The following is a 13,909-nucleotide window of genomic DNA, read 5'->3' as shown; positions in this document are numbered from 1 at the left end:
TTGGCTCAGTGGATAGAGCGTCGGCCTGCGGACTGAGGGGTCCCAGGTTCGATTCCGGTCAAGGGCATGCGCCTGGGTTGCGGGCACATCCCCAGTGGGAGATGTGCAGGAGGCAGCTGATCGATGTTTCTCTCTCATCGATGTTTCTAACTCTCTATCTCTCTCCCTTTCCTCTCTGTAAAAAATCAATAAAATATATTAAAAAAAAAGAATTCTACATTTGTTCACAGATAGTTATCTAATGAGGTATGAGATTCTTTATTCACCTTTTAAAGGATGAGCATTGACTAAGATACTAATAATTGGATTAAATGAGAGTGGTTTGAGTTGTATAATTCTATTTGAAAGAATGTTTTTAGGTAACTTATTTGGGAAGGAAAATCTGAATCATCCCAATGGTGATTATGTATTCATTTATTTTACAAAGTAGAAATCAGTGTTCTAATTATGAAAATAAAGCTAAAGTAAAATTACAGCTACAGCCGAAACCGGCTTGGCTCAGTGGATAGAGCGTCGGACTGTGGACTGAAGGGTCCCGGGTTCGATTCCGGTCAAGGGCATGCGCCTGGGTTGCGGGCACATCCCCAGTGGGAGATGTGCAGGAGGCAGCTGATCGATGTTTCTCTCTCATTGATGTTTCTAACTCTCTATCTCTCTCCCTTCCTCTCTGTAAAAAAATCAATAAAATATATTTTAAAAAAATATTACAGCTATAATAATACAGCTCAAGTGCTCACTGACCCACGGGCTTCCAGGAGTGGCCACTGCTAGCAGGGTGGTGAGAGCGTGCTGGCGTGGTTTTAGGTGGGGTTGTCGTTGTTTATGGGAGTGAAGAATAAACCAGGAAACTGCACATCTGTGCTGCAGGAGAGTAGGCGCAGCGTCGGGATCTGAAACAGGGTCTGAGAAGGAGGAAAGGCCATCTCGAAGCGATGGTGAATTTACCCTCGTTGCTTCTGAGCACTGCTTGCCCAGAGTGCCTGTGAGCGTGGCTCTGCCCAGCAGCTCCGGGAGCTGCCCACATACTCCCCGCAAGGCCCAGCAGCTGCGGAGGACTTCAAGTGCCGCCGGCGCTGCTGCTGCAGCTGAGCTGCAGTGAGACAAACGCCTGTGGGAACGCTGCAGATGTAACAGGCGTCTGCTGCTCCCCCGAGCCCTTTAAAAAATTTTTTAAAAAATATATGTTTATTGATTTCAGAGAGGAAGGGAGAGGGAAAGAGAGAGAAACATCAGTGATGTGAGAGAATCATGGAGTGGCTGCCTCCTGCACGTCCCCTACTGGGGATCAAGCCTGCAACCCAGGCATGAGCCCTTGACCGGAATCAAACCTGGGACCCTTCAGTCTGCAGGCCGACACTCTATCCACTGAGCCACACCAGCTAGGGCTGACCCAGCCTCTTTAATCTGATGCGGTAACATGGTGAAAGGGCAGTAACAGTGGGCTGCAGTTGTGATCATGTTTAAAGGATGCACTGTTGTCTTGCTTTTGAAATATTCTAGTTCATTTCATTGTATTTGAGGATTTTTGCTGTTAAAATAGTGACAGTGAGTTTGAAGGTATTTGCAAGCATTTGATCCCCAGCGGATGTTTTTCCTGGCCCTTTGTCTTCAGCCTCAGTCAAGGGCGAGATCTGTGGGGAGCTGGCTGCCTCTTCCGGGGTCTCCACTCCGGGCTCTGTCAGCTCCGCGGCTGACTCCACGGGTCATGACATCATCACCGAGCAGCCCCGGTCACAGCACACGCTACAGCCGGACTCGGTGGATCTGACCGGCTGCGACTTGGCGAGTGCGGCCACTGACGGGGACGAGGAGGATATCTTAAGCCACAGCTCCAGCCAGATCAGCGCGGTCCCGTCCGACCCGGCCATGGACCTGAACGATGGGACCCAGGCCTCCTCCCCGCTCAGCGACAGCTCTCAGACCACCACCGAGGGGCCCGACTCAGCCGTGACCCCTTCAGACAGCTCCGAAATCGTAAGTGGGGAGGGTGCGCCTGGTGTCTGCATAGGGGCCGCCCCGGAGGCCCAGACCTGGACCCTCGTCCCGTCCGACCCACTGACGGTGCAGTGGCACCAGCTCAGCCCCAGACGGAGCGCTCAGCCCCTTCTGAGACCTTCGCTGCGGGAGTGGCCCAGCGTCTTGTGTTGAATGAGGGCAGAGTTAGATTAGTTGGTATGGACTCTGCTAAAATCTCGCGCATCAATGTCTCTGTCTCTCTGTCTCTCTCTCTCCCCCTCTCCCTCTGCCCCCTTCCCTTCCACCCTCTTGCTAAAAAAATTCAATGGGAAAAAAATATCCTCTTCGGGTAAAAATATTTTAAAAAAATAGAGATTTCCAGACTGGAATTTCTAGAGTTTAAGCTTTTTAGAGCGGGTGGTGCCGTGATCTGCAAGCTCTGGGCAGTTTGGGCGCATGCGTCTGTGTGCATTGGAGGACGGCCTCTGTGGCTGTGGGGCGGCCCATCGCCGTGTGGTTTTCGCCTTTGCCCTTGGGAGTTAGTTCAGAGCCTCACAGCCCCTTGGCACCGTCCAGGTGTTAGACGGCGCCGACAGCCAGGACGCGGGGATGCAGCTCCCACCGCCGGAGGAGGAGGAGGAGGAGGAAGAGGAGGCGGAGGAGGAGCCCACGGGCCTTCCTGAAGACGCCGTCGCCTTTGCAGCTGCATCGGCAGGTATGTGGGCTCCGGCGTGTGCCCGGGCAGCCCCGCCACCTTCGTTTGTCTTTGTGCCCAGGAAGAAGTCCCGGGTGTCTGTTTTCTGGGTTGTGGGTGAGGAGGAACGTCGAAGGACCATCGCCCTTTTCCTTGACCTAACGCCTCCGTTCACGCTGACTCTGAACGTGCGCGTGTGCGTGCACGTGCGTGTGTCATGTGAGGTTTGTCACTGACCCTGCTTCTATGTTTTGGAAGCCCTTCAGCAAGCACATTTACTGAAAAGCATGGGCCACAGCAGGCAGCCCTCGGACAGCAGTGTGGACAGGGGTGTGTCCAGAGAGGACGCCGCCGACCCAGGGGATCAGGACAACAAGGTGAGAGGCTCAGGCGCAGGGGAGTGGTCCCTGGGCTGTCTGTCGCGTGCTGCCCCACCCCACCCCCCAACCCCAGCTGTCCTGGAGAACCGCCGAGGCCTCCTCCCTGGAGCCCTCCCACTGGCCTGTCTACCTCCCCGCCTTCCGGGACCATTCACTGGACCACCTGCAGGGCTGTCAGTGTTTCTTGTGTTGGTCCCTTTGAATCGATCGGTTGGTCTGCTTATTGTGGTAGAAAACCCGGAGCTTAAAACTTGCCAGTTCAGTGGCTTAAATGCCTTCACGTTGTTGACTGTCACCACATCCGTCTCCCAGCCCCCTCCCTTCCCAGGCAGAAGCTCTGTCCCCGGACACTGCAGCCCCAGTCCCCCCTCCTCATCCCGGGGCCTCCGTTCTGCGTGCGCACTCTGGATTGACGCCTCCAGGGGCCTCACATAAGTGGGACCCTACAGCATTGCCCTCCTGTGTGACTCACGCACGTCACTGAGCATCCTGTCCTCAAGGCCATCCATGTTGTAGCAGGTGTCAGACTCTCCTGCCTTTTATTTTAAACATGAGCTAACATTCCGTTCTATGTGCCATCACATTTTGTCTTCTCCTTCCCCCTGCTGGCCTTTGGGAACAGCGGGCCGTGGTCGTGGTGTGCAGGTGTCTCCTCGAGGCCCTCTTTCAGTTCCTGGTGGAATGGCTGGGTCAGGTGGTCATTCTGACTTCGTTTCCTGAGGAACTGCCTGTCCTCCCAGTTAGTTTAAATGCCTCGAGGGCAAGAACTAGTGGGTGCTTAGCCCCAGAGGCGCTCAGTCCCTCTTGCAGCCTGAGTCGTGGCTTTAGAGCCCCACACAGGCTCCTCCCGCTGCGCCTCAGGCTTTTCCCAGCTCCGGGCCGCCCTGCCCATAGCCGGCGGCTTCCCCAGCAGCCCCTGCCCGGTGTGCCCTCTGCGCGCTGAGTCGTCCCTGCCGCAGCCCACGCAGCCCTGATGGTACCTGCCTCTCGCCATGGCCGGTGAGGCAGCACCTGTGCCCCAGCACCGCCCGCTGCCACGCAGGAGCCAGGCTGAGTGAGCGAGGGGACGGGCGTGTGCTGTCGTCAGACAAGCAAGCGTCGGTTTCTCTGTTCCAGCCCTGCCGCATCAGAGGGGACATTGGGCAGCCTGACGACGACGACTCTGCGCCCCTCACCCATTGTGTCCGCCTCTTGTCTGCTTCGTTTCTGCTCACGGGGGAGAGAAACGGTAAGGGGGCGGCCGGGGAGAGACGCGGGAAGCCCGGGCTTCAGCAGCCTGGCGCCGCTGTCGGGCTGGCGGTCAGCCGAGGCTGGTGAGCGTGAGCGGAGGTTGTACTGATCGCCGGGAGGGGCGGCGGCTGCTTCAGGGGATCTAGTCTTGCTTTTTTGGAAACTAAGTGTTTGCTGCTTTGAAGCTGAAGGTGACACCCAGGTGTTCCTTTGCAGCCTTGGTTCCCGACAGGGACGTGCGTGTCAGCGTGAAGGCGCTGGCGCTCAGCTGTGTCGGCGCTGCGGTGGCCCTGTGCCCGGAGTCCTTCTTCAGCAAGCTGTACACAGCCCCCCTGGACGCCGCCGAGTGTCCGGGTACGGTGCCCTCCGCCGGCCGGCCTCCGCCCGCGCCCGCCGTTCCCTGGAAGACGGCTTCCCGCCCCGACCGCTTTAGGGCAGGACAGCGGGTTTCTTGCGTTCGCGGGCGTCCGTCCGTGAGGGGCTGTCCACTCAGCACACACCGCAGGCTCAGCGCCTTCCCTGGCGCTCAGTGGGAGTGCACCCAGCAGCGCAGCAGGGTTCTGGGAACATACGATCTAGTTGATGATGTAGATTTTTACCGAAAGCCCAGATTCGTATGTGATCAGAATTTATAGCACACTCAGACATGCGGGCTGAGAGCGGCCGAGGCCCCGCTGACCCGGTCCGCACACGCTCCGGGACGTACTCGTTACGGAGTGATGGCGGGAAGAGCGCCCTCTGACGCTCTCCTCTCGCTTCCCTTGCTCGCTCTCTGGGCGCGGGGACAGACCTGTGCCTTTGAATTCATGTGAGGTAACTGTGGACTCGTTTGAGTTTTCTCACCTTTCATGCAGGAAAAAATTAGAATTTTGCTTATTGGCTGACAACCTGGAATTCTAACCGGTTGTGTTGACTGCTACCTTGAATGTAGAATTTTCAAGCCTAAACACGCTGCCCGCATGTTACCCTCGTCAGGCCTTGTCTGGGTGGGCCGCCCGCCCCTTGTCTTTCCTGGAAGGTTGAAGTGGACTTTCACGGTGGCTGGCATTTGTCCCCGCAGAGGAGCAGTACGTCTCGGACGTCCTCAGCTACATCGATCACGGAGACCCGCAGGTCCGCGGAGCCACGGCCATCCTCTGCGGGACTCTCATCTGCTCCATCCTCAGCAGGTCCCGCTTCCAGGTGGGGGACTGGCTGGGCTCCGTTCGAGCTCGCACAGGTAGCGGCCAGTTTCTGAGGGTTGCCCTCTGGGTGTCATTGCCAAGTTCAAGTTCACACGCAGGCATTTGTGGCTTGCTCTGTTCAGGAAACACATTTTCTCTGGTGGACTGCGTTCCTTTGCTGCGGAAAACGCTGAAGGATGAGTCATCTGTTACTTGCAAGTTGGCGTGTACAGCTGTGCGGGTGAGCGCTGTGGACCCCCTGTGCGCATGGGAACCTTACCGTTAGTACAGTTAAGATTGCACGTGTCCAGACATGCAATGTTGCAAACAAGAATAAACGTCTGTGTATCCATCACTTTGCTTCAGGGATAAACCATTGCCGATCAACTTACGGTTTAATGGACTGTTTTAAAAGTTTTGATTCTCAGAATAGTCTCATGGGGTTAGCTGGTTTGAAATATACCTTTTTCCTAAGAGCGTGTTTAGAAAAAGAAGATCTCGCTCACATAAGTGTCAAAGCTGTTGAGTTAAAAATGACAACTCGTTGAGGCCGTCGGACACACAGTTAGAGTGAGGCTGGAGGCCGTTAGTCACCTCTGTCCGTGACAAGTGGCAGGCCCCGTCCTTGGCCTGGCAGCTGTGCAGCCTTCCCGCCCCGGTTCATAGTCACCCCCGCCCGTCACCAGCCCCACTGTGGGTACGCCGTGACATCGGGAAGCGCGAGGGGCGGGCTGGCCCTGGGTCTCAGATGTGTGGGACGTGGCGGGTGACGGTGCCGTTCCCTCGTACTGCTGATGCGTGTTCACAGCATGGGTGTCTGGGAGGAGAGGCCGTGACCGAGGCAGAAATGGGAGGAAAAGGAAAACTAAGTTATGTGACAGGGACACACTTCGAAATGCAAGTTTGCTGAAGTAAAGCGTGTATCGCCAATGTCTCTGAGCACGTAGACCATTGTGTGCGAGTGAGTTGCACGTGGACGAGTGTGTGCGACTGAGGTGCACAGGACCAGTATGCGTGTGAGTGCACATGGACCAGTGTGTGCGAGTGATGTGCACGGGGACCAGTGTGTGCGTGTGATGTGCACGGGGACCAGTGTGTGCGCGTGATGTGCACCGGGACCAGTGTGTGCGCGTGATGTGCACGGGGACCAGTGTGGGTGAGTGATGTGCACGTGGACCAGTGTGGGTGAGTGATGTGCACGGGGACCAGTGTGGGTGCGTGATGTGCACGGGGACCAGTGTGGGTGAGTGATGTGCACGTGGACCAGTGTGGGTGCGTGATGTGCACAGGGACCAGTGTGGGCGCGTGATGTGCACGGGGACCAGTGTGTGCGCGTGATGTGCACGGGGACCAGTGTGTGCGTGTGATGTGCACGAAGACCAGTGTGTGCGCGTGATGTGCACGGGGACCAGTGTGTGCGAGTGAGTTGCACGGGGACCAGTGTGGGCGCGTGATGTGCACGTAGACCATTGTGTGCGAGTGAGTTGCACGGGGACCAGTGTGGGCGCGTGATGTGCACGGGGACCAGTGTGTGTGCGTGATGTGCACGGGGACCAGTGTGGGTGAGTGATGTGCACGGGGACCAGTGTGTGCGCGTGATGTGCACGGGGACCAGTGTGTGCGTGTGATGTGCACGAAGACCAGTGTGTGCGCGTGATGTGCACGGGGACCAGTGTGTGCGCGTGATGTGCACGGGGACCAGTGTGTGCGTGTGATGTGCACGAAGACCAGTGTGTGCAGGTGATGTGCACGGGGACCAGTGTGGGTGAGTGATGTGCACGTGGACCAGTATGGGTGAGTGATGTGCACGTGGACCAGTGTGTGTGTGTGTGTGTGTGTGTGTGTGTGTGTATTTGTGATGTGCACGTGGGCCAGTGTGTGTGCAGGTGATGTGCACGGGGACCAGTGTGGGCGCGTGATGTGCACGGGGACCAGTGTGGGCGCGTGATGTGCACGGGGACCAGTGTGGGCGCGTGATGTGCACGTGGACCAGTGTGTGCGCGTGATGTGCACGAAGACCAGTGTGTGCACGTGATGTGCACGGGGACCAGTGTGGGTGAGTGATGTGCACGGGGACCAGTATGGGTGAGTGATGTGCACGTGGACCAGTGTGTGTGTGTGTGTGTGTGTGTGTGTGTGTGTGTATTTGTGATGTGCACGTGGGCCAGTGTGTGTGCAGGTGATGTGCACGTGGGCCAGTGTGTGTGCAGGTGATGTGCACGTGGACCAGCGTGTGCAAGTGTGTGGAGCTTCTGACGCTGTCACGCGGCCTTGCTTTCCAGCACTGTGTCATGAGCCTCTGTAGCAGCAGCTACAGCGACCTGGGGCTGCAGCTGATCACCGACGTGCTGAGCCTGAGGAGCAGCTCCTACTGGCTGGTGAGGACGGAGCTGCTGGAGACACTCGCAGAGACGGACTTCAGGTGCGTGCAGCAGGCCCCTCGCAGGGCGCGGGGCATCCAAAGGCTGTGCCTTTGGTGTAGGTGGTGATGGTTACCAGCCCCAGATAGTGAGCGTCTCTAGCTAACCTGGTGTCGAGTCACCAGGGAAGTGGGTGGTGAGGATCATCAGGTAACTCCTAGGTTCGGAGAGTCACCAGGTCAGCCCTGGCAGTGAGCGAGGCCGGTCACCTGTGCGGCAGAAACCGAGGGGCTTGGAGCTGACAGTGCTTCGCTCCGTCTGCGCTCGGCCCCGCTCAGACCCTCCGCGCAGCCGAGTGCAGTGCCGGGCGTCTCTGATGGAGTGGAAGGGTCACTTCACGCCAGAGCCGTGTCAGTTCTGGTCCGTGGAGCGGGCTCACCACTGCCCCAGACTTGGGTCGTATGGCTGCTTGGTGTGGAGCGTGAACTTGATCAGATGGGCTGCAGTTTCTCGTGTCCTGGAGAAGTGTGGGTTTTCTGCCAGAGAGAATGTTTCTTTTCTTACCAGGGACTTTTAAGCACTGTCTGGAGCAGTGGTTCTCAACTTTCTGGCTCTTTAAATACAGTTCCTCATGTTGTGACCCAACCATAAGATTATTTTCGTTGCTACTTCATAACTGTAATGTTGCTACTGCTATGAATCGTCATGTAAATATCTGATATGCAGGATGGTCTTAGGCGACCCCTGTGAAAGGGTCGTTCGACCGCCAAAGGGGTCGTGCAACCCACAGGTTGAGAACGGCTGGTCTGTGCCAGGCGCGTGCTGGCCACCCTCTGCGGGCATTTGCTGCATCCTCAGAACATCTCTGAGAATTAGGGATTGTCTCTCCTGTACCCCTCAGAGGGGCCACAGCATGGGCGTGAGCACCTGCTGGCCGCGGCCAGTGGGCGGGAGGTGCAGCCCCTGCCCACAGGCCCCACGTTTGAGCCAACGCTGCAGGCCCTGGAGTCTTAAAATAATGCACGCTCGTGTTGCTTTTGAGGAGAAGCATTTTCTCAGCACATCTCATGGGCGGCGTCTGGATTAGGAGAGGGTGTGACACCATTTAGTGGGTGCTGCTGGCTCCCCGCCGCCGCGGCCTGCCCTCGCGGTGGGCCTGTCAGCGTCCCGCCGCCGCCAGAGGTGCTTGTGGAGGGATGGGTGCTCACCGGGAAACATCTCTTTCGTCAGGTTGGTGAGCTTTTTGGAAGCAAAAGCCGAGCACCTGCACAGAGGGGCGCACCATTACACAGGGGTAAGCGCCGTCCCGCGGGGAGTGCGGGTGCGTGGTGTGCGCTGAGCTGCTGACCGCGAGCTCTTCCTCGCCGCCTTCCCCAGCCGCCGACCGAAACCTCGGGACATAGCCGGTCTCTTTTCTCTCTCAAAGCTTTTGAAGCTGCAAGAGCGGGTGCTCCACAGCGTGGTCCTCCACCTGCTGGGGGATGAAGACCCCAGAGTGCGACACGTTGCCGCCGCGTCGTTAGTGAGGTATTTGCCAGCGTCTTTTCTCTTCGGTTACTTTTCTGGCGACAGCACCGACGTTATGAGGAGGGGACCGGGGAACATTCTGGGCCAGAGGGCAGTATTCCTGCATCTTTTGCAGTCACTTCCTGCTGCTCCTCAGTTATCAGGAAAGAAGTTACTCACTGCCACGAGCCCAAAACATCATCCGCACAGCAGGACACTGACCCCCCGAGGCCAAGTTGCACTCCCGAATTTTTGAATATAGGGAATGGCGCTAGGAAGGAAGTGAAAATCACCATCAGTTCTGCCACTTAAAGATGATCGCTGTTAACATTTTGCTCTGTAATTGGAACAAAATACATAGAGCTTTGTAATCTAGTAATTTCCACTTAAATATTAGCAATTTCCTGTTATCAGATACTCTTCTAGAAGAGAAATTTTAACTGGTGCCAGTTTTTACTATGTGATTGTGATAAGCCTTTATATAAATATTATTTAGTTGGATATTGAAGTTATCTTTCTCTTTTCAATTGATTTTTTGTTTGTTTGTTTAGAGAGAGGAAGGGAGAGAGGGAGAGGGAGAGAAAGAAACATCAATCAGTTGCCTCCTGCCTGAATCCCAACCAGTAATCACACCCACGACTCGGGTGTGTGCCCTGACGAGGAGCAGAACCTGTGACCTTTTGGTGTCGGAGCGACACCAGCCAGGGTGAAGCTGTCTTCCGTTTAAATAACGAGCAGTGTTTCTTCCAGCCAGCATTGCCACACAAACGTTTCTGCATAACTTTTGGAAGTTGAGTTACTAAGGCCAAGCTTTGGGATGTTCTTAAATTTTTTCTAATAGCTTTTTGAGGTGTAATTTACATGCCTTGAAGTACACACATCTTAAATGTACAATGGAAAGATCTTCAGCTCATTTTCGGACTGTGTAGCCATCACCACCGTCCAGTTGTAGAACATTTCCATGGCCTGCAAGGACCCCTTGTGCCCATTTGCAAGCTCCCCGTTCCCACCGCAGCCAGGCAGCCAGGAGCCTACGTCCTGCCTCCGGAGGGTGGCCTCTTGGGCTGTTTCTGTCAACGGGGCCGGACGACAGGCGGGCTGCTGCCCTGGCGCCTCTCGCTTGGGTTTGAGGGGCAGCCTCGCAGGGACCCTTGTGTTCTGTTCACTCGCTCACCAGAGGGTGGTCGTTATTTCCCCTTTTTGGTGACGATGAGTCATGTTGCCGTGAGCATCTGCCCGCGAGGCTCTGTGTGGACTTAGTTTTCATTCTCCTGGGTGGGTCCTGGCGGTGGGCTTCTGTGGGCGGGTGCTTTCTGCAACAGGCCCGTGGCACTCCCATGCGGACTGTGGTGCCCGGTTCTGCTCACCAAACATGTTTCAGACAAGTTAAACGTGTCAGTTGTTTAGGAAGAAACTGGTATTTCTTTTTAAAAATAATACGTTTACTCAACAAAATCTAAGGAAAATATAAAAAAGTAAATAAAAATTCTTGTAATCAAACCACTCAAAGAAAACCAGTTAAATTTGGTGACATCTTTCCGCTTCCAGTGCTGGCATTTGCATTTCGTGATGCCCTGTGAGGTGTAGCTTTTCACTGGCTTCACTGGGTTTGTATGACTTGCCTGGTCAAAGATTTTGGATCTTTACCATTTTCTGAAAATGATTGCAATTTTATACCTTGAAGAATTGTGCTTAATGACCAAGTCTCCATAGAGGAAAGATACAGGGTTTTGCAAGTAAAATAGTGATTGTTTCTGAAAGTTCTGCACCCCTCCTGCCAGTGTGGGAGTCCACGCACTCATGCAAACCCACAAAACGCTCCGCACGTGGGCGCAGGAAGGAGCCCCCCTGCTCCGCTGGGAGAGTGCCCCAGATTCTGCCTTTGGGCTCAGCGTAGCTTGGCGAGGGGTGGCCTGTGATCGGAGGCCCCCAACATGCTAGAGAACACACGCCTGGAAAGTGCAGTGGGCTTCGCGGGCGGACGGCGATGGAGGCCTGCCACCTTGACGGGTGGGGAGCCGCAGGCGGGTGTCCATGCTTCCTCCAGTGAACACCTTGCTTTCATGTTAGGCTTGTCCCCAAGCTGTTCTATAAGTGCGACCAAGGGCAGGCGGACCCCGTCGTGGCCATGGCCAGAGACCAGAGCAGTGTTTACCTGAAGCTTCTCATGCACGAGGCGCAGCCCGCCTCCCACTTCTCCGTCAGCACCATAACCAGGTACGCGACCAAGCCCGCCGGGAAAGCGCCCTTTCCTGGTGCCTTGCTCTAGGGCTTTCATCTAAACTGGGTTTTCTAGGACAAAAACCCCAAACTGTTTAGGTGCAGGTGTTTCAGCAGATCATCTTCCTTTGATAGTATTTGTTCTTTTTCAGGATTTAGCTCCCGCCTCCTTAAGCTCTGCCGAGTCACACAGAAGTGACACCGTAAACTTTAGTTCAGTACGAGCCACGTACTGAGTGTAGTCCTCTGTAGGACTCTGATGCTCTCTTATCTAAAACGTGTCCGTGGAATGTTTCACTTTGTTTGTCTTGCCTATGCCCATTAATTTTTATATGAGTGGGCTATTTATTTACTTATTTTTATTTATTTTTTTGGTAATCCTCACCTGAGGATATTTTTTCCATTGATTTTTAAAGAGAGTGGAAGGGAGGGAGGGAGAGGGGAGAGAAAGAGAGAGAGAAAAAGACAAAGAGAAAAGAGAAGAGAGAGAAACATTGATGTGAGAGAGACACACATCGATCAGTTGCCTCCCGCATGTGTCCCCGACCAGGGATGGAACCTGCAATCTGGGTGTGTGCCCTGACTGGGAGTTGAATCCGCCACCTTTTGGTGTATGGGGCAAAACTTCAAACAACTGAGCCGCACCTGCCAGGGCTCAGCCATTTTTTATAGAATAACTAGAGGCCCAGTGCACGAATTCATGCACCAGTGGGGTCCCTCGGCCTGGCCTGCTGGATCAGGCCAAAACCAGCTCTCTGACATCCCTCTAGGGGTCCCGGATTGCAAGAGGGAGCAGGCCAAGCTGAGGGACCAATTGGGGAGGGACACAAGAGGTGGGTCAGCCGGGGAGGGGCCATGGGAGGGCTCCAGGGCATGTCCGGCCTGTCTCGTTCAGTCCTGATTGGCCAGACCCCAGCAGCAAGCTAACCTACTGGTTGGAGCGTCTACCCCCTGATGGTCAGTGCACGTCATAGCGACTGGCTGACCGGTCAACTCTCTGCCTGCCGGGAGCCAGTCCATACTTGCTGTTTCAAGGGACCTGCAGTGCACATCACAGCGAGCGGTTGAACAGCCTTAGCATATCATTAGCATGTTACGCTTTGATTGGTTGAACGGCCAACTGGATGACCATGACTTAGCATGTTAGGGTTTTATTAAATAGGATGACCACCTTATTTCCAGTCTTTCTTTAACTTAAAAGCCAAGACTGCTTGAACTTCTTATAGCCTTTAATCTTAAACTTCTAAATGCCATTGAGTTTTGTAATGTCGTGAGCTCTAAGAATACATTTAAGTCTCCATCCTTTTCTTATCAGAATATATAGAGGCTATAACTTACTGCCAAGCATCACAGATGTCACCATGGAAAACAACCTGTCCAGAGTCACTGCGGCCGTGACCCACCAGCTGGTCACTGCCACCACGCGCGCGCTCACGGTGAGTCTCCTTCGGTGGCCGCGCTTAATGAGATTCGTTTTTACTCCTTTGTAAGGTCAGTTCTTTTTTGTTGTTGTTAATTCTTATCCAAGGATATATTTTCCAATGATTTTTAGAGAGAATGGGAGGGAAGGAAGGGGGAAGAGAGAGAGAGCGACACGTGGATTGGTTGCCTCTGCGCCACAACTGGGTTGGGGGTCACACCTACAACCCAAGTCCGTGCCCTTGGCTGGGAATCAAACCCAAGACCCTTTGGTGTGAGGGCTGACGCTCTAACCACCGAGCCACCGACCAGGACCATAGGTCAGTTCTTTTTTGTTTTTTAAATATATTTTTATTGATGTCAGAGAGGAAGGGAGAGGGGGAGAGAGAGAGAGATAGAAACATCAATGATGAGAGAGAATCATGGGTCGGCTGCCTCGTACATGCCCCCTCCTGGGGATCGAGCCCACGACCTGGGCATGTGTCCTTAATCAGAATTGAACCCGGGACCCTTCAGACTGCAGGCCAGTGCTCTGTTCACTGAGCCAAACCGGCCAGGGCAGGTTAGCTCTTAATGGTGAGATGATGCTAGACTCATATATGGGGCTTCCTAAGAAGTTGTGATTCTTTGGACAAAATCTTGGTTTATTTCAATAGGAATATACACAACTTCATTCTGATGATTAAAGTAGCAAATGCTCATTGTAAGAAATTCAGCCAACACAAGAAGACATAAAAGCCAAAATAAAAACTCTCATAATTTGAATGGGTTTTCTCAGAAGTTTAAACTGTCTCTCATATAACTGACTCAGAGACTTTGTAGTATATACTAAGGGGTAAAAACCAGATATACCAACAAGGATTTTGTATAATGTAATTATTTTTATCAGGATTTATGATGCTGGAATTGGAAATGAACCATAATATCCCAGAATCCAAGAATGATTGAATTCTGAGTATGACTAAATACAGTGTAGATGGT

The 13,909-nt window shown here is 54.2% G+C and overlaps 1 protein-coding gene across 4 annotated transcripts in view; it reads left to right on the top strand.

Moving 5' to 3' along the window:
• The window catches only part of HTT (huntingtin), a 102,862-nt gene that overhangs the window by 34,294 nt on the left and 54,659 nt on the right, over positions 1-13,909 (top strand). For all 4 annotated transcript variants that reach the window (XM_059676833.1, XM_059676815.1, XM_059676823.1 and 1 more), the window contains 12 exons: positions 1,613-1,974; positions 2,533-2,671; positions 2,909-3,027; positions 4,147-4,258; positions 4,477-4,614; positions 5,321-5,479; positions 5,567-5,664; positions 7,706-7,845; positions 9,014-9,077; positions 9,210-9,310; positions 11,360-11,506; positions 12,825-12,945. In XM_059676833.1, coding sequence (XP_059532816.1) covers positions 1,613-1,974; positions 2,533-2,671; positions 2,909-3,027; positions 4,147-4,258; positions 4,477-4,614; positions 5,321-5,479; positions 5,567-5,664; positions 7,706-7,845; positions 9,014-9,077; positions 9,210-9,310; positions 11,360-11,506; positions 12,825-12,945 — 1,700 coding nt within the window. The remainder of the gene's footprint in view (positions 1-1,612; positions 1,975-2,532; positions 2,672-2,908; positions 3,028-4,146; positions 4,259-4,476; positions 4,615-5,320; positions 5,480-5,566; positions 5,665-7,705; positions 7,846-9,013; positions 9,078-9,209; positions 9,311-11,359; positions 11,507-12,824; positions 12,946-13,909) is intronic.

The sequence above is a fragment of the Myotis daubentonii genome, chromosome 1, assembly GCF_963259705.1.
Source record: "Myotis daubentonii chromosome 1, mMyoDau2.1, whole genome shotgun sequence".
Taxonomy (NCBI): Eukaryota; Metazoa; Chordata; class Mammalia; order Chiroptera; family Vespertilionidae; genus Myotis; species Myotis daubentonii.
This window is presented reverse-complemented; position numbering and strand designations above follow the sequence as displayed.